The sequence below is a fragment of the Anomalospiza imberbis genome, chromosome 5 (genome assembly GCF_031753505.1).
Source record: "Anomalospiza imberbis isolate Cuckoo-Finch-1a 21T00152 chromosome 5, ASM3175350v1, whole genome shotgun sequence".
Lineage (NCBI taxonomy): Eukaryota > Metazoa > Chordata > Aves > Passeriformes > Viduidae > Anomalospiza > Anomalospiza imberbis.
In genome coordinates this window covers 67,316,091-67,334,781 of record NC_089685.1, presented here as the reverse complement: position 1 = coordinate 67,334,781, position 18,691 = coordinate 67,316,091, and the positions used below count along the sequence as shown (strand labels likewise).

The window sequence follows — 18,691 nt, the reverse complement described above, 5'->3', positions numbered from 1 at the left end:
AGAGAAGAGCAGAAAGCAAACAAGTTGATCTTTCAGTGAGTGGTTGAATGTGTTTGGCTCTTCATAAGAGTATGTATTTTTACTTTTTGCTTTTCAAACTTTTGAGTTCAGTTGCCTTTGTGAGCTGTTTTTGAATGCTTCCCTGGATCACTGTAAACCATAAGTCTTAGCAGACTTTCCTTCGCTTTCCCCATCTTGATCCTGAGATGCTGCCAGCTGCAGGGGCAGAAGCACTGAGTTGGAGTGGTGAGTGGCCTTCTCACAGTGTTCATTTTGACACTTTCTTTCCTTGTTACCCTGCTCCAGTACTAGCTGCTTGGAGCATCTGAGAATAAAATTAAATACAACAACCATAAACTTAATCCCTTCTTATTCATGCCTTCTGCAGTAAAGGAGAAATTTAGTAAAAGCATACATCATTTAGCAAAAAAAAAAAAAAATAAAAAGGTAGCTTGACTTTTAGGCAAGAAACCAAGGTTTTATAGAATAAATTTACTGAATTTTGAAGTTTTTGAAGTTTTGAACAGCAATGCCAAGCATCCCCCTGCTATCTCTAAGGTTTGGAGCCTGGGCTGGGAGAGGACAAGAAGCCTGATTTTCTGTGATGTGTACAGTCCTCATTTAAGGAAAAAGTAATTTAATACTTCATCTGCCTTATCCTCCTGTGCAACTTCATTTCTCATTCTGCTCTGTAATGTTCTTTCTCCTTGGTTGATCACTTACTTTTATACTTCAGACATGAAAATGAAGTTCTTTGGTATTCTAGAGAGGTTTGCTCCAGCCTCAGTTGCCTAACCTTTCTTGTTCACCTTGGTGTGCAGCTTGCCTATCCTCTCTCCCATTTCAAAAGTTTTGTCATCCCTGTCACTTTTGGGTGACATGGACGTTCAACATAGAGAGCAAAGGGTCTCTGGCTGCTGTGATGCTTCCTTACAGCTGAATTCTGTCTTTCTCAGACACCGGTCTTGGAATCTTTCAGTCTATCTTTAACTGATTTCACTGATTTTAAACATTTTTTCTGTTGCTGTCTGATCCTTAGCAAATATAGATGATAGAAATCACAATTTTTTTGGTTGGCACTGTAAGTGCTTGGAGACTCTCATACAAATGTAGCATTATTGCCAGTGCTGACAGTACCGTCAGGCAGTATCCAGTGTCCTGGATGCCAGATGCCTAATGCCTCAAATCTTTTTCCTGTGGGAGTAAGGAAACAGTGAATTCTCCACCATGAATAGACATAGACACAGCAGAGGAAGTCTTTCGGTAGCTACCTGAATATGAGATTTATCAGAGGAGTTATAACAGAGTAAGAGGAAGTGATCTGCTCTGTGGTTGCAGATGGGACAGAGAGGATAGGAGGCCAGCAAGAGAGGCCCTCAAGAGGTTCTCAAGAATTGGGAGGAAGTATTCCTGGAACTTTGTGTGGGTGTTAGAGAAAATTGCTTGTAAAATGGAGAGTGGCTTAAACGCAGCAGGATGAGGAATTTAGGACAAAGGAGAAACAAGAGCTAAGTTGGGGTGAAGTGCAGAGGGCTTGAGGGCAAAAATATTTCAGAGGGACAAGAGAAAGTGAAAGCTTGAATCAAAGCAGCTGAAAGGTTGGCTTTAATATTTGCTTAGATCAAAAAAGAAAAGTTTGTATGGATTAAGAGATAATCCACTAGATAGATTTAATCTGCCATGTGTATTGCTTCCCCAAAGAAAAGCACTGGAAGGGGAAGGTTGATTTGGCTCAGTGCCTAGCATTTGAAGGTAGGTGATGTATTCTCCTTTTTCACAGACCCCCCTTTCACTGAATGAAGCACATCCTGCTGAAAGGGAGGGCTGTCACTGTAGCCTCCTGCTCCTTTGCAACTCCAGTGTCATATTGAATTTAACTAAAGGCGTTTCTCAAGCAGAAAAGAGCACCAAGAGCAAAATAACACAGCAATGACTAAGAAAACAGGCATGGGGTAGGTTCAGATGCTCATGGTGGTATGCAGCGGTATCTTGAACTGTTTGTGCTAACAGTCATGCACTTCTAGGAGCCTGTACACGTGGTGGAATTTGGATTGGTTGGATTGAGGGGGTTTAATTCTTATTTCAAAGTTATCTTGTTCAGCAACAAATAAATTAATTCTGTAGACTGATATGTATTCCTTCTGTGTTGTGGGTCTGCATCTGTACCACCTCAGGTGAAGATTTTTTTCAGATCTTATAAGGTCAGTGGGATTTGGCCTGTCAAATCCTTAAGCAGGAGATAACAGGAGAATGTACAGAGTGCCTCAGAGAAGATCCATCATGGTTTGAAACACCTGAGCTGGCACTGGACAACTTCCCCAGCTTGTGCTGGGAGCAGGCTCTCTGCCTGATACGGTCTCCTTTCACTGATATTTGGTGGGCAGTGGGGTTGAATGTCTCCCCTCTTTTTTTTTTCTTTTTCTCTGACTGAGGGAAGGGAGGGGAAGAGGTTGGTATCCGGTGAAGCACTGGGGATAATGTGGGGCAGGAAAGGGAGTGAAGGAGGTGTTTTACTGCCTCACTGGGCTCACTCGCATTCATGAAGTGAAAGGGACGAGAACACTTACTGGTTTCCAGGCCTGAGCTTGCATAACTGTTTGCTTAGCACTTCCTTCTGGGAGAGAAACATGTGCCTTGTCAGATCCTGAAAATTGTGTCTGCAAGTCAGCAGGGTACTGGCTGAAAGGCAATTGATACCTCACTTTTATTTGGAGCTTCAGGAAAGCTTTGTGGAGTTCTCCTAGGAGAGAGGTCTACTCTCAGGTGAGAGAGAAAATTGCATCATTGATTTGAGGGAGAGCAGCAAAGCAGAAATAAATGACTAGATTTTTTCAGCTTTGAAGGAAGTAAAAATAGTTAGATGCCCCTAGGGAGCAGTACTGGAAATAGTGTCAATCAATACAATTATGAAATCTCTAGAAAAGAGGTGAACTGTGAGGTGGGAAAATTTGCTGGTGAGAGCAGTTAGGAAGGATTTAGATCCTTCAGAGGCATCTCACACTTGAACAAAACAAGGCAATGGGACAGCCCTATGACACATGAAATTTGCTGCAGACAGGTGCTAGGAAAAGCACACTAACCTATGAAATGTAAAAGTGGTAAGAACTTACTGCACTGAGGCAGAGGGAGGGTGTCGGAAGGAAATCATGAACAGATTTGTACTCAGTGTTGTTATAAAATACAAGCTGTTAGACTGTGTTTAAAATAAAATGGGGTAATGGAGAATAGTTCTGAGAGAGAGAATCTCATGAGGTTCAATTTTGCTCATCTCCCACTCCAAGCAGAATAAGGTAGAAACAGGTTGTGTGCTATCATGCCATATGCATAAGGAGGAATTTTTCATGCCTCCAGGAAGAGGAGAGCATGGCTATAAACAAACAGAAATACTTGAAGTTTAAAGAAAGTGAGTTTTTTTCCAGAATGGTACAAGGAGAATAGGCTGCTTGTTCTTGCTGTTTTTCACTATCTGCATTGAGGGGGGGCTTTATATTTCTATACTATAATAGAGAATGTGCTGCCCAAAGTGAAAATACTGGAAAAGATGGATTTGATACAGTTTGAAATTGGGAATCATGGATCACTGCTGATCTCAACTTCATTACTGAAGGGAATTAGACAGAGCAGAAAAAGAGCATGAGAGCTTTCTCCTCAGAAGCAAAGAGAGACTTGGTGAAATTTAAAGGCAATACTTGAAGGATTGAAGGGAAGGAGGCCTCTTTGAGAAGGTGACTCTGTCATTAGCTGTAGCTGATGCCTGCTCCCAGCATCCTTCCTAACCTCTGGTGGGACCTGTGTGACAGTTCCAACAGCATGGCAGCCCACTCTACATGGCATGGAGGCAGTTTCAGTCGTGCCTCTGGCTGCCAGGTGGGAAAGAAATATGCCCACAGTGGGAATGCAGAGGTATTTACCCACTGACTGCTCTCCACTACTGCCATGGAGTGCTTTTCACCTCAGTCCCAAAGCATTCTGATACCACAGTGGTATGGTTTACCTGCAGCTGACAACTTTAGCACCACACAGCCCCTTGCTCACCCTACTCCCTGCAGGGTGGGGGAAGGAGAACTAAAAGGGTAAAAGTGAGAAAATTAATGGGTTGAGATAAAACCAGTGAAATTATTGAAATACAAAGTAAAGGAAAAATGTAAAGGAAAATAACAAAAAAGAGAAATACAACACAAAAAAGACAAGTGATGCAAATAAAAATAATTGCTCATCACCAACTCAATGAAGCTTGTCCAGTATACGAGCAGTGGACCCCAGCCAACTTTCTCCCTAGTTTATATGCTGAGCACGATGCCATATGATCTGGAACATCCCTTGGGTCAGTTGGGATCAGGTGTCCTGGCTGTGTCCCCTCCCAACTCCTTGTAGTGGGGTGAGAGGCAGAAAAGGCCTTGACTCTGTCTAAGCTCTGCTGAGCAATAATTAAATCATCCCTGTGTTATCAACACTGTGTCTGTTGACAGTTTTCCATCTTTCTGTGCCTCAAACAGCCACAGGAACATCATGCTGTGAGTCATGGATTAATCCTACTTCATGTTGGAGTACCTAAAGCTCTCAATAGGATGCAAGCATGGCTCAACCAGCACTGTTTTTCACTGTGAAACAACCTGCTCCCCTGAGATTCACATCCTTCTCTGAGGGGCTGGGAACTGGCTGTTCTGAAAAGAACCAGCTTAAGAAGTGTTCTTGCCTCCTAGGATCTCTCAGCGGGTGGAGGCCAGCCGGGCACAGCTCCAGGCAATTGGGGAGAGAGTCACACTTGCCCAGGCGAAGATTGAGAAGATTAAGGGCAGCAAGAAGGCTATTAAGGTAGTGACTTCAGTGAAGGCTGCATGACCTCTTTTCTTCCTTATTTCTTTACTCCTGATCTAAGCTCTGGAGAAGAAAAGGTGCTCAGCTCCTACAGCTGCTGCCCACTCACCTCTCCATGCCTTACTGCTGAGCAGGATTGTGGTGAGAATCCCATTTCTGACTTGGCCAATGGATGAATTTTAGACCCATGAGCCACACAGCTCCAGGCTTTATGTAGCCTTTATATGTTTCTGTCCCAGCTGCTTCCTGAGAAAGAGAAAAGGCATGTGCTGAGCTAAGCTTAACTAAAACCTTCACTTCAGGCTCAGAGACACTTATTTGAATGAAAGCTGCTTTCAGAGAGACTCCCTTTAGTGCATCTTAATCCCATTGAGCCATGTAAAACTGGTGAAAATCCTTCTTTCCCCATTCTTGCTCCATTTTATACAGTATTTCCAACTCCTTTCCTGCCAGTGGAAGCCTTTTTGCCAGTGATCTCCTAGTCCTTTTAGAGAGAGAGAGAGAAAAGCTCTGGCAGTTCCAGTTTCAGAAGCGGCAGCCCATGCATATTTGGGTCTGTGCACATAGCCCTTAGGAGCCTGTTGACTCCAAGGCTGTCCATTCCCACTGGCAGCACAGATTGCATGTTTAGTCCTCTCCATGTGTTTCTGCATCGTAGGATTGCCTAGTTGTTGGGATTTTTTAGTCCCTCCTTGTTTCTCCATAGGTATTTTCCAGTGCCAAGTATCCAGCCCCTGAACGGCTGCAGGAGTACAGTTCAATTTTTGCCGGTGCAGAAGACCCAGCTAAACAGAAATGGCCAAGACACAAGATTCAGAGCAAACACCAAATGCTGGATGAAAAAGCTCTGCAGGTAAGGAGGAGAACAGACCTCAGGAAGGACGAGCAAAGAGAACCTGGAGGCTGTTAATCTCTTTGATAAAGTGGGCCAGGGCTTTGGGACATAGGCCAGGAGTAGAACATATTTTCATTTGGCCTGTCAGTGGGGAGGGTGTGAGGTCAGACTGGGAAGCTTATGGAGATGCCAGTTGGAGAGGGCCATGTCAGTACAAGAGCTTGTCTGGGTGGCTTCAACTGCAAAGTCTCTGGAGCAGTTCCATTTCCTGAAATGCTGCTGTTTCTTGCGGCAGTGTTGCTGGGTGCTGCTGCGTGGGCCTAAGGCTTTGGCTGTGCATAGTGAGGCAGCTGGGATCAAGCTCATAGTAGTTTCAGAAATAGTTTCAGGTGAAACTTCAGGTGAGAGGGGGAGCGCTTGTGAGTGTGTCAGGATAAAAAGGAGTCATTCATTAGAGCATTTTTCTGCCCCAGAAAATAGTTGCACTTGGGCATTGTCCCTGGGTTGGAAGGACAGGAGGAAGAGTTGCCATGCTTAAAGTTAAAAAGTTGCTGTGTATGTGCTGTGTCAGGAGTAGCAGATGTGCTGTTCCCAGCAGGTTAAGGATCAGTTTGACAACTTCCCTGCTCTCCACCCCTAAAGAGACTTCCTTCCTCATCCTTGTGTGGCTTGGCCAAAAATAAAGCTGCCACTGAATAATTTATCATGCTAAACTTCCCTGAGTGTTAATGGAGTTGAGACTTCACACAGAGAGGTAGTTATGAATATTTCAGCCAGGCCAAGGAAGCAGGATTGCTGGCCAAATGGAGAGCTGGCAAACTTGAGCAGGGTTCCTGCTTCCTTCCAGTCCTGGCAGTTGCACAGGCAGAGCTGCATGGGGCATGCTGGTGTCTGGCAGGGAGGCCAGTGAGTGCTGCTGTCTAGCTGGTGGCTCCATCCCATTGGAGTGGGGGGGAGCAGAGGTCGGCAGGGAGCAGGCAGGGAGATGGGTTCCCACCCTGAAGGGCTGGTGCTGAAGTACAGCCCCTTGTACAGGGAAGGGATTGAGAAGAACATCAGCTGTTAAAAAGCAGTATCCCACAAAGAGCAAATGGTGTGCTTGTTCATCTGGCCTGCTGGCTCCAGTAGGCTCCATGTGGCATTTCCCACAGCCATGTGCCTGGGATGCCATCTCTTTCAGTCCCAGTCAGTCTCTGTACCATTGCCATGTTCTGCCCTTTGTGACTAAAGCTGCCGTCACCACAGGGGCTTTGTTTCAGGCCCTGGGGGATGTTTGTTGCTCCCCTCCTACAACCCATCTTTCGATCCTCTTTTGTGACTGTTGATCTTTCTCTGGCTTTGCTGAGTCTGCCTCATGCAGCAGTTGTCACTCTTGCCAAGCTCACACACACGAGCTCCTGTAGCTCCTCCGTGGGGTGGGGGGATGCTGCTGTCAGCTGGTGAAGGATGGAGGGGTTGATGGGCTGAATGGGGCTCAGTGTGGCCAAGCTCCGACCACATTTCAGGGGGACAGGTCCTTCTCTGCCATAGCTGAGTACAGAGCTGGACGTGCCTTGCAGTGACAGGGAGAAGTCTAATGTTTGCATTTATGCTTTCCTCAATTATTCAGGCCTTTCAGCAGAGTTCACTGCCTGTTTTCACTTCTAATGAGAGCCTCTTTGCTGTGAGCAGTCGCAGTGGCCTTTGCTAAACTCTACTTGCACAAGGGCACGCAACACCTCATCAGGAAAGCAAAGTCAGCTAATGTCAGTTTGAGGGGAAGTGGTGGCAGCCTATGCTCAGCCTTTAGGGTTTTTGCTCTGGGGGGTAAGCAACTGAGTTGGAAATGTGTCTGGTTCTGCAGTTGATTTTAAATGCTTCCCCCTTGGAATTTCTTCTTGCCCCCTCAACCGCAAACAAGGGAAAACTCAGCTGTTTAGAGGATGCTGTTTAGGTTAGTAAGATAAGCACTGATGGATGAGAGTGCCAGAAACACAGTGCTTGTGGTAAGCTTGGAAAGCCTTTTGCTTTGCACACTGCAGTGGTAGCAGCAAGGCAGGGCTCAGCAGGGGCTGGCTGCAGCCCTGTGGGGCTTCCCAGGCACTGGGCACTGCCTGTGGTGGGAGCTGTGTCTGGGTGCTGCACATGCCACTCAGGAGACTGGCAAACAGGGTAGGAGATGTGGCCTGCCTGGGCTTTGGAAGAAACCCAAGCAGAAGTTACCATCCACTGCTGGAGTAACCTTGCTAGGCTTCAGAAGTGTCCGTAACTTGGCATGTCCTTGTGAATTCTCTCCCAGAGCCTACCATAGGCATGTGGAGGCTAAACCAGGTTTTTGTCACTTGCTCATCTTGAAATACTTTCCCAGCTGGCCTCAGCACTCCATTGGTGTGGGGAGGAGTAGGATTTCTGGTACATCACACCAATTCCATTTGTAATAGTGTGTGTTGAATTAAACTGAAGAACCAGAGTGACTTTATATGTAGGTTCTTTGGAAGAAAAATGCCTGAAAATGCAGTGTCTTTGGGGGTGTTATCCTGCCAGCTGCCAGACCCCAGGTTGGGGTGTTTCAACATTCAAGCAACTCCCATGACTTCAGTATGTCAAGGTTGCCAAACTTTCGCTTAAGAACTTAATGCTCCTATAAGAAAACTAATTTTTAAATGGCACCTTTACTTGTGGAATTCACAATTGCAGGATATTTTTGACAGTGTGTGGAAGTTCCAAATTTCAGAACATATCTAGGTACTTGAGTAAGAGTAGCACTTTGGCATTTAAATTAAAAGGCTTATATTTCACGTTTCAGAATACTCATGCTTAGTGCTTTTATGACTTCCTTAGATGAGGTTTATAGGTAAATGTAGGTAATGGTTGTTTTCTCACTACACCCTTAAAGTGATGCACAATCTTACAGTGCTAACTGAAATATACAAAGAGAGAATTAAAAAAAAAAAAAAAATTACTTGAGGGCTAAGTGTGTCTGAACAGTTCTAGCAAAAAAAGTCAGTACTCCCTCATGCTTAAAAAATTAAACATTGGGACATGAATATTAATGATCAAAAGAAATTTTATTTTTGAGTCTCTGCTTCTACAATCTCTAAATAAGAATTTATATATTTTTGCCTATTTGCTTCCATTAAAAATAGAAGGTGTTAACTTCAATGTATTTTTCACAAGTTGGAACCTGAATTAAATCAAAACATTACAGTTCCTTTCTTATAGCATTTTATAGTCTCAGAGCATCATATAAACTCTTAGTGGATTAACTGAACTGTGACTAAGCCATTTCTTTGGAGTTCTGGCTACCAGATTCAAGACTGAAATTTCAATCAGCAGGAACTGCTTGTGTTCCTGAGGTGTGGTCTTAAAACTGAACCCCAGTGGTCTCCATTCCTCCCATACAAGTACAAGGAGGGAAGAGGGACTCAGAGAATGGGGTGGTGCGGGGATGCTGGAAGTAGTGAGGCAGTAGGAAGCTGTGGACAGTATTTGGAGTGGTCATCCTCTGGTGGCAGAAGAAAACTACAGGTGTGACGAGTTACTTAACCTGACAAAGTGCTCTGGCTTCTCCTGGCATGAACACTTACTGCCTTGTAGCTGCCGCTTGCCTTAGTTGCGAAGAAAGAACTGTGAAGAGTTGTGAAGGGGCTGAGGAGGGGTCTACAGAGGGGTCTGAGGTGGAGGTTTGTTCATTCCAAACTGTCTCTATTCAGGAACTGATCCCTTTCCTCCCTCTAGAGCAGAGTGCTGTGGGCGCTGAGCTTCATCCCCCAGAGCATGTGGCAGCGGTCACTGTCACACCAGCTGAAACACTGGTCTGATGTGGGATGGCAACTACTGTGCTCTGTAAAAGGCAGCTCAGATGTAATAAGTCCTTTTCGAAAGGGAGCTCTATATATTATGCATGAAGTTTTAGAACTGAGAGAGAGAAGATTTCAGTTCATTACAGTTGAAAACTCCTGCAAATCCCTCAGGCTTTGCAAAACCATCTGGCACGCGTTCCACCCTGTGCACTCCTTTCTGCATGATCTCTTGCCTAGTGCAGGCACTCTGTTCTTTCCTAACTTCTTTTTCCTTTGCCTTCCCTGCCTACCCCACCGTGCAATCACAGCTCTTAAAACATCAAGTGAAGGCAACAGAGGGGAGGTAATAGGAATGCGTGGGGAACTCTGCCTGCATGACAATGTGTCGTAATTGGAGACACTGTAATAAAAGCATTTTAGGCTGTAGTGCTTGACCCCTGCCTCCGACTATAGAGCCAGCAGTGGTTTTATTCTGGTGGATACTTGCCAGAGTAACACATGTTCAGTATGACCCATCCACGGCACCAAAGCCACTTGCCGCCAGGCTGAACTGCCAACACTTGTCATGATTGTGGGGTTGCAATGTTGTCCACATACTTCCTAGCTCAAAGGGAGATAGAGAGGGAGCAGCAGGGTTCCCAGATCATACAGTGCATCCAGCAGTGTGGGTTGTGGTGGCTGGGGAGAGCTGCCTCAGCAGCCATGGTTCTAGTGTCTTACCACCTTTTATCTGTCTTCTTGCAGGAAAAGCTCAAGTATTTCCCTGTGTGCGTGAGCACCAAAATTCACCAGGAGGATGATGCAGAAGAAGGCCTTGGCAGCCTTCCCAGGAACATCAGCTCCCTCAGCTCCCTGCTACTCTTCAATACCACCGAGAACCTGTGAGAGCTGGAGCAGTGCTGTGCTGCTCACCTGCCCCTGCTTGTCCTCAGAGGAGCTTTCCCTTCCTCAGGCATAGCAGAGACTTTTTGCTTTCCTGGGGATGCTACCTATCAGGCTCTTGATAGGACAGGGTTTGATACCTCTCTGCTGGTTTCCAGCTGGGAACCTTCCCTGCTCTTTGCCTTGGGTGGAAGCAGTTATTTTGTCCGCACCTGTTCCTCTACTCACCTGATTCAACCCAATTTTGCACTTTCTTTTGCTTAGTTCTTCCTATTGTTCATCTAATTTCTTTCCAGCCTTGAGATATGCAGTCACTCCTGCCCTTCTCTGCCCTGTGTGCCAGCTTAGGTACTGCTTCTTCTCCTGACAATTCCTCACAGCATTACTTTACTGCTTTTGCTGCTTTAATGTCTCCACCACCTCCCTCACTGCAGTTTCCTTTCCCACTGGGCTTGCGTCATGGTTCTTCTCTCTGCTCTTATTGAAGAACTGCTTTAAGCTCTTCTTGAGCTTTCAGCTGCTGGACCTTGTCTTTCTTCTCCTGAGCCATGGATCATTTCTCCTTTTCATCCGTCCTCCTGGACCTTGAGTGACAAGTCACTGGTGTCCTGCTGCAGACTGGTTGGTTTCAGGCCAGGTGGTGGAAAGGGGAGAGCTTGGTCATGGTGGCACTACAGTGGGGCTTTTGCTTTAGGATTAGTCTGGAGGCTGCACTGGCAAGGTGAGGAGCTGCTTGCCTCCTGGTTGTGGAGGGGAAAGGCAGAAAAATGGAGCTAAAAGAAGGAACCTGGAAGGCCCAACATGTTCCATCTTTATGAGTGAAGTCAGGTCTCTACTTCCAAGGCCCTCTTGTGTACAATGTTTCTTCTGGCCTTGGCTGTCAAGGCAGCATCACTAAAATGCTTGTTTTCTGCCCTTAGGTACAAGAAGTATGTGTTCCTGGATCCTCTGGCTGGAGCAGTGACCAAGACCCATGTGGCTCTAGAAACAGAGACAGAAGAGAAGCTCTTTGATGCACCTCTCTCCATCACCAAAAGGGGACAGCTAGACCGACAGGTGAGAATGCAGCTGCTTGCATTTCAGAGGGTTGTGCTCAACTCTCTGAAAAGAAAAGGACTTTGATAGGGTGGTGAGCAGGTAGGACAACAGCCCCTTACAGGGCTGCAGAGTACCTCATATATCAGAAGGACCTTGCCTGGTTTTGTGCTTGAGGTCCTGGTGTGAGCTTGATGAGTGAGACAAAAGCCTCACACTTGGCAGGCGTTTCTCTCTGCTCAAGCCTTTGGTGAGTGGTGAAAGGAGAGTAATGGGATATCAACTCACCTTGCTGCTCCACCTCAGGGCTGTAGGGAGGTTTGGAGGATCTATCACTTGATCAGCTCCATTGTGCCAACTCCTGAGCCTCAGAGTCTGAGGGTGAGGTGCCACTGCTAGACTTTGGGGTGAAGTGTGATCCCCATAATTCCTGCTGGGAAGGGATGCCTACTGGTGCAAACAGAAGGGCCAGCCAGACTGAGCAAAGGGCTGTGCTTGGGGCAGGCAGTGCACCAACCCAGTTGCCCCAACATGTGACTGGTACCTGACACCTTATAAAGGCTATAACTGGGGGGTACCAGATTTGCTGGAGTGTCATTTGGGACTGGGAAAAGGAGCCTGGGAATCATTTGCTCATCATGTTGGACTGGAGGATATAATGTATATAGTGAACAAACTCTTTATTCGCAGCGCACCACCACTACTGTGTTGCCTGTTTGTTAAACACAAAAGCAAACTCCTGTAACTACTGGGTTGTGCTTCTGCATTTTAGTCTTTGAAATGGTTCAGACACTATCCTCTTCTGGAGGAGAAGGGACTGGTTTATTTAGGCTGCAGCAGTTAGCGCATGAACCCTTCAGAGTTCACTTGCTACTATGAAACTAAGAAGAGTCCTGCACTTCCTCCTCCTGCAGTCTACCTTTCCCAAGCCTGGCCTGCAGGAGGTAGCTTCTAAGCACAGAGGTGTAGGGGTAGCTGATGTACCAAGGTACACCAGCCCAGCTCTGACTGCTGCTCAGATTGTTCCCTGCAGTGTCCCTCTTTGCAGCAAGCACATAGTCACTGCCTTACCTTGTTGGTTTGGGTTTCTTTAGGTTGCTGAAAATTACTTCTATGTGCCAGATCTGGGCCAGGTCCCTGAAATCGATGTGCCCTCCTACCTGCCAGACCTGCCTGGCATTGCTGCAGATCTCATGTACAGCGCTGACCTGGGCCCTGGCATTGCACCCTCTGCCCCCAGCAGTGCTATTCCAGAGCTGCCCACTTTCAACACTGAGACGGTGGAGCCTTTGCAACCAGGTATTTTCAATCTCTGATCCCAGGACCCTATGAAGGAGGAAGGCAGGGATTGCTAGAAAGTGGAGATGAGGCAGAAAGTCCCTTGGTAGAAATTTTAGGATGGATGTTGGATGGACGATGGATGTTGTACCTCTGGCTTAGGCCTGAGGGAGAGCTGCAGTCTGGCCTGACTGCAGCCCCTTTACCTCCCTTCCCCTCTCTCTGCATAGCTAGGGAGGAGGGAGCACAGTGTGCAAGGACCTGTGTCAGCAAGGGTGTCAGCCTGGTGGGATGCCCTTGTGCAAGTGGATGCAGCTGGGGAGGGAGTGTAGGAGAATCTCAGACTCTGGCCTTGGCCCTGCCTGCTGTTAAGAGTTGGTGCACAGGGCAGGAATGCTCTACTGCAGGTGCTGAGGACTCTGTTGCTGTTGAGGTGTGTGAAGCTCTGAGCTGAAACTCTCAATGTGCCATCCCCTGGGACTCTTCAGATACAACTTCTTTCATATTTCAGATCTTCAAGATGCTAAGCTACTGCCACCTCCTCCCCCTCCACCTCCCCCACCGCCTCCTGTTATGCCAACTCCGGTGCCTCCTCCACCGCCCTTGCCCCAGCCTACAGCACCCTTGGAACCGGCTCAGTCAGTCGAGGAGAGCAGCAACACAGTGCCTGCAGGTAAGGGCTGGGCTCCTCCACAGCTGCACCAGCCTCCTTGACTTCAGCCTCTGTCCTTGGGGGCCTTCCCAGCCTTCCAACAAGGGAGGAGGTGCAGTGGAATGAGGTGCTGTCAAGGTATTGGAGTAGCCCTTCCCATGGGAATTTGGCTGGGCCATGTCTGATCCATGTCTGCTGCCTGTCTTTCCTGTCCCTGTAGCTTCAGTCCAAGGAGCCCCAAAGGAGGTGGTAAACCCCTCTACTGGGCGTGCCAGTCTCTTGGAGTCCATCCGCCAGGCTGGGGGCATTGGGAAGGCCAACCTTCGCAGTGTCAAGGAGAGGAAGCTGGAGAAAAAGAAGCAGAAGGAACAAGAACAAGGTGCTGAGACTCTTTGGCAGAACTTCTTTGCCCAGGCTGGGGAGGTCTTGGGTCTGGGGGCAGGCACGCAAGTCAGGAGCACAGTGAACTCATAGAGCAGAAAGGAGTTGTCTCCTCATAGGCTGATGTGTTTCAGGTGTTCACCACTCAGAGCTCTGTGAACTTGTTAAACCTCACTGGCCCAAAGTGAGCCACTGTCTCAGGGCTTGTGCAGAAGTTTCACATGTGATGCACAGGACCAGGCACACAGATAAAACCCTGGGGGACAGGACTGAATCAGTTTAAGTACCTTGACTGAGGTAGTTGGGGAGGGGATTGATGGAGTTGCTTTGGCAGAATGAGACTGCAAATGCACAGCCCCTCAATAAATTCCACTCTTGGTTTTCCCCAGAAGATGCCATTAATCCTGCTATGCCTAGTGTTTTCTTCACCTGAAAATGGACTGTAGTTTTGGGGTGTCATACAAAATTAGAGGTTTGGAGTTTTTTCTTTAATCTGAAGGCAGTATTGCAGGGAAATGCTTTTGCCATACTGCTTAGCTCAGACTAATCTTTCTTCACTGACTTGTTTTGCTCTGTTTCAGTGAGAGCTACGGGACAAGGTGGAGATTTGATGTCAGACCTCTTCAACAAGCTGGTGCTGAGGCGCAAAGGTACTGTCCTGCAATGTGGGCTGCTCCTTTCCCCTAGGAAAGAGGGAGAGCACTCCCTGGTACCCAAGTTGTGTCAGCCACAGCCTTGGAAACAGGAACAGAGATTTTCCTGGGCAGTGTCCCAGCCCAGTAGAGCTGGGACTGTCTTTACTGAGAATGAGCAGAGGAATCTCCACCTCAGGTCCAGCTGGAGGCACTGGAGTGGTTTGTATGTTTCAGAGGATAGACCCTGAAAGCTACCTGTGCAGAAGGGACAGCAGTGTCTTTTCTAACCCAGTGCTTGGGCAGCTAGGCCCACTGCTCATATGGGCACTTGAGATGCCGTGGCAGGTCTCTGGGGCATTTAGATCGAAGGTCACACCTTAGCGCTGGGCAGATGACAGCAGGGACTTGCTCAGGGGGAGCTGTAGTTAAGCCTTGGCATAAGTCTATGGCAGCATGAAACATGTTGGCTGTTCTGGTTACCTGGGTGGTGAGAGTATGGCTTTCCTCCTCACCTTTGCTGAATCTCTAGTCCAGGTGTCAATCACTGGTGATTTCCTTCCCTCACAGGTATTTCAGGGAAAGGACCAGGAGCCTCTGGGAACGCTGATGCTCCTGGCAGTCCTGCTGGTGCCTTTGCTCGTATGTCGGACTCAATACCACCCCTCCCACCCCCGCAGCAGCCCGTAGGTGAGGAGGATGAAGATGACTGGGAGTCATAGATGGGATCCATTGAGTACTAGTGTGAAACTACTGCTGTCTGAAAAACTTCCATGAAGCTGAAGGAAGCAGGTCCTTACTGCCTTCACTTTGGTAAAAGTGGGAAATGTCATTAATTAAGAGTGTGTAAAGGGAAAGCCTAGCTGTCCAGCCTTTCAGCCCCAGCACTGCAGGCTGGAGGGCACCAGCTGCTAGAAGCAGGTGCTCCCCTTCCTGAAGGCAGAGCTTGTACAGACCACAGGGTTTGGACCTACTCAAAGGACAGGTGCCTCACAATGGAAGTTTCTCAGAGGCAGCTGTTTCTTTCCCTGTGGGGCTAATTAACATACACGGAGCAGGTAACAGCTCTGTGCCATAAGTACTTTCTTCCTTGTGAAGAGCCTGGAGAGGTAGCATCCAGCTGCTGAAACTGGAAAAGAAGCAAACAAGGCTCCTGGGATGAGACTTGCTCGGGATGACAGAGGTAGCTGGGAACAGCTGAGGGATTATGTGGCTGTCCCTGGTGTTATTGCTGCCTTCCAGCACTGACCCATAACCCTGGACAGAACTCCAGAAAAGTTAAATTTAAGAAGTTACTTTGAATTCAGAAACTTAGGGGTTAAAAAGAGCAGAGCAATCCTGTGCTTAAACATGATCAAAGGAGAAGTGCTGTGTTGTTGCCATATCTTTATTTCTCTTGAAAGAATGAACTGCTTCAATCTATTGGCTGCTTGAAGCAAGGTAGAAAGAGGGTGAGAAAAAATGTTACCCACAGCTGCTCCATTACCACTCTGTGTTATTCCAATATGACATAAATTAGTGGCCTGCTAGTTTACAATTCCTGTGAAAAGCTCAATGATGGCATTGTTCAGTCAGGCCTCCTACACTTGGTGGTTGATGGGAAAAAACCATATGTGTTCAGTCAAAATAATTACTCCCAATACTTAAGTGTACTTAAATAATACTTGCCATACTTGAGTGTTTTTATTGAAAGTATTTAATCAATTTAAATAAAACCTTAACAGCTGTAAACAAGTAGGTGCCTGCTGCTACTCTCTTCACCTTCCTCAGACCTACAACCAGTTTCCCTCCTGACTGTGGTGCTGAAGGCTATCTCACCATCATAGCACTCAGATACTGAACAGCAAATATCCACAAAGGAGGCAGAAGGCAGAGATTTTACAAAGTCCATGGTACAGAAAAGCATCAACTTATTTTACTTTACCTAGTCTTCAGAGGTGTAAGTCATAATGACAAATGCAATCTGTTCTCTTCTCCACATCACAAAGCATCCAACTTGCCTCGATGGAACTGGGAACACACAAAACCAGGCAGTTTGTCCTTGGCCTTACTCTAAATAGAAGGCCCTAAAAAGGTCTAGATGAGGACAGTGGGGAACAGTGTTGGTAGCAGGACATAAGATACGATGAGTTCTGACCTTTCTTAACTCGGCAAATGCTGATCCAAAGGCAGGTTTCACTTGGGTCCTCTCCCTGATCCACTGGGGCAGTTTGTTAAAGATGGCAGGGCGTGTGTACCTGTGGTCCAGGAGCAGGATGCTTGCAAAGTCCTTCTGATGGCGAATGGCTCTGCCTGTACAGAGGATAAAAACAAAGAATGGCCCAGTCAATTGTTTGTTCTCAGACAAGGAAGATCACGTTCCCATTATCTGTAATGCATCCTTTTTCCTACCCTCCTCCTTCAATGTATTTCATACCCCTTAGCCTGTCCAAGGAAGGATGAATTACCTATCGACTGGTTTACTGCCTTCATGCACAGGTTTTCAATCAGCACTCTGCTTGGTGCCTGGCCAGCAGCTCTGGGCTGGAAAGAAGAAATAGGCAAGTCTCAACGCAAGGCAGATGTAAGTCAAATTGGGGAGCCTTACTGACAAAGTAAGGTAAATACTTTTACCCCTGCACTCAGAAAACTGGGTTGAGCATTCACAAAGAGTCAACCCAAGGTGCCCTTGAAGGCAGAAATCTTGTCCCCAGGAACAGCACCTCCAGTGAGCAATCAGAAGGGACAAACGATCCTGGCAAGCAGCTTCTACCACCCTGCCACCCCCTCTGGGTTGAAAGGTCCTTGCTCCCCTTGGAACTCAGAGCTGCCAGCAAGTTCTGGTGGCATTTCCCTTCACTGAACTTCCTCTGTGTTTAGGGCCACCTGTTCAGGAGCAGCCTGGAGAAGGTTGTGCTTGCAGTACCACACTGTCTGGGAAATGAGGGCAAGCTTAAGGAAAATAAAACCTCTGAAGGCAGCTCTGGGACTTATGTGCTGGGAAGTTAGTACTATAAAGCAGAATTGAAAGAGACAGAGGTGTAAGTGGCTCTTACCATTGTTTTGTCAAGCCAAGTCATTTTTTCCTGGAGTTCTGGAGATCTAATGTTGGGGTAAGGCATTCCCACCATAATCACACACCTGCAAGGGAGGACTGCATTATTCTTGATGTCTCATCCTAGAGCACTTTGCCAATAGACTGATCAAGTAGAGGTCACTGCACCCCTGAAAGACAGCCAGCCCTGCAAACCAAAGGCAACAATAAAGCACAGCAGTCTGGCAAGCACATGCTGAACAGAGCTGCAGAGGGATTCAGGGTGCCAGAACAGGGGATTATCTAGCACAGCAAGCCTAACTGCATTATTCACAGGAAGAGTGGCCTGGACAGGTGGGTTTTACACCACCCAGCAGACCCTCCTGTTGCTTTAAGCATCAGCTAAGTCACACGTTCCCCAGGATTTTCTTATCCATGCATGTACTGAATGTGCCCATCATGCTTGGAGTCACTACACCACAAGCCAGAGCTGGCTTTCCAAGGAGCAGTCGCCTTACCTTCCCAGGTCATCAGAGAAATTTATCCCTTCACTCATTTTGCCTCCAACTACAGAAAGCAGCAGGGCCCCTGTCATCTGTCCTCCTGTCTGGCTGCAGCACTGCAGGAGAGGGATCAGCAACTTAATCCAGAGCAGGGAAGATTTCTGTGCTTCAGAAACACTCCCACACCTAGGCTACAGCCCTCTTTTCTTGTTAAAAGTGCCCTCCTTTGCAGCATTCCCATACCTGCTGGGCTGCCACACTCCCACCAGTCTGCCTGCTCAGCTTACCTTTATGCACTTGGCATATTCCACTAGCACTTGCTCCACCTGGTTGGCTTTCTTAGGCTCCTGAAAGATCTGTCAGGCACAGTTCATGAGTACAGCAACAGGAAGCAAACAGTTTAAAGAAAGCAAATAATTTTAGTCCCATGCCATTAACATACAGGGAACTGAGGTAATGGAAGGGAAAATTGCCTGAAAAACTAACTTAACCAGTAGCTTTCCTCCACCCTGAAAATGCACTACAGCTGGGCTCTGAAGGGAGCAGCAGCTGCTCCTGCCCCTCCAACATTCCCTTTCAGCTTTGGGAGACTTGTTCAATACTGCAAGAAGTTACAAGTCATCTGAGAGCTGAGAGGCAAAAAAGCAATGTGCACCTCTTGCACCTATGAATCAGGGCTCTCTGGGGTCAGGAGACTCTACAGCTGCAAGATCTTGGAGGACAGGGACAGGACCAATCAATTTGAATCATCATTTAATTCCAAGTAAGAGGCTCCTGTTTGTGAAGTGAATAAATTAGCTTTTCATGCAAAGCATAAATAAAGTAGTATTTCTTTATGTTGTTCTAGCACATCTAATTAGTTACTGAAAACCTCTGCAGT

At 47.1% G+C, this 18,691-nt stretch overlaps 2 protein-coding genes and 1 long non-coding RNA gene across 8 annotated transcripts in view; 1 reads left to right on the top strand and 2 right to left on the bottom strand.

The window, feature by feature from the left end:
* The window catches only part of WASHC1 (WASH complex subunit 1), a 38,213-nt gene extending 22,184 nt beyond the window's left edge, over window positions 1-16,029 (top strand). For all 3 annotated transcript variants that reach the window (XM_068191710.1, XM_068191709.1, XM_068191708.1), the window contains 9 exons: window positions 4,704-4,815; window positions 5,525-5,671; window positions 10,180-10,316; window positions 11,238-11,373; window positions 12,447-12,651; window positions 13,142-13,303; window positions 13,503-13,661; window positions 14,245-14,313; window positions 14,866-16,029. In XM_068191710.1, the coding sequence (XP_068047811.1) occupies window positions 4,704-4,815; window positions 5,525-5,671; window positions 10,180-10,316; window positions 11,238-11,373; window positions 12,447-12,651; window positions 13,142-13,303; window positions 13,503-13,661; window positions 14,245-14,313; window positions 14,866-15,017 (1,279 nt within the window). In that variant the 3' untranslated portion in view covers window positions 15,018-16,029. The remainder of the gene's footprint in view (window positions 1-4,703; window positions 4,816-5,524; window positions 5,672-10,179; window positions 10,317-11,237; window positions 11,374-12,446; window positions 12,652-13,141; window positions 13,304-13,502; window positions 13,662-14,244; window positions 14,314-14,865) is intronic.
* On the bottom strand, window positions 8,682-11,238 carry LOC137474815 (uncharacterized). Its single transcript, XR_010999509.1, has 2 exons — window positions 10,546-11,238; window positions 8,682-9,476 (listed from the first exon to the last, which is right to left on the bottom strand). It is a non-coding gene; the product is annotated as an uncharacterized lncRNA (long non-coding RNA).
* The window catches only part of DDX11 (DEAD/H-box helicase 11), a 224,842-nt gene continuing 222,124 nt past the window's right edge, over window positions 15,974-18,691 (bottom strand). For all 4 annotated transcript variants that reach the window (XM_068191706.1, XM_068191705.1, XM_068191703.1 and 1 more), the window contains 6 exons: window positions 18,099-18,167; window positions 17,827-17,927; window positions 17,331-17,415; window positions 16,743-16,818; window positions 16,433-16,587; window positions 15,974-16,305 (listed from right to left, as the gene is read on the bottom strand). In XM_068191706.1, the coding sequence (XP_068047807.1) occupies window positions 16,276-16,305; window positions 16,433-16,587; window positions 16,743-16,818; window positions 17,331-17,415; window positions 17,827-17,927; window positions 18,099-18,167 (516 nt within the window). In that variant the 3' untranslated portion in view covers window positions 15,974-16,275. The remainder of the gene's footprint in view (window positions 16,306-16,432; window positions 16,588-16,742; window positions 16,819-17,330; window positions 17,416-17,826; window positions 17,928-18,098; window positions 18,168-18,691) is intronic.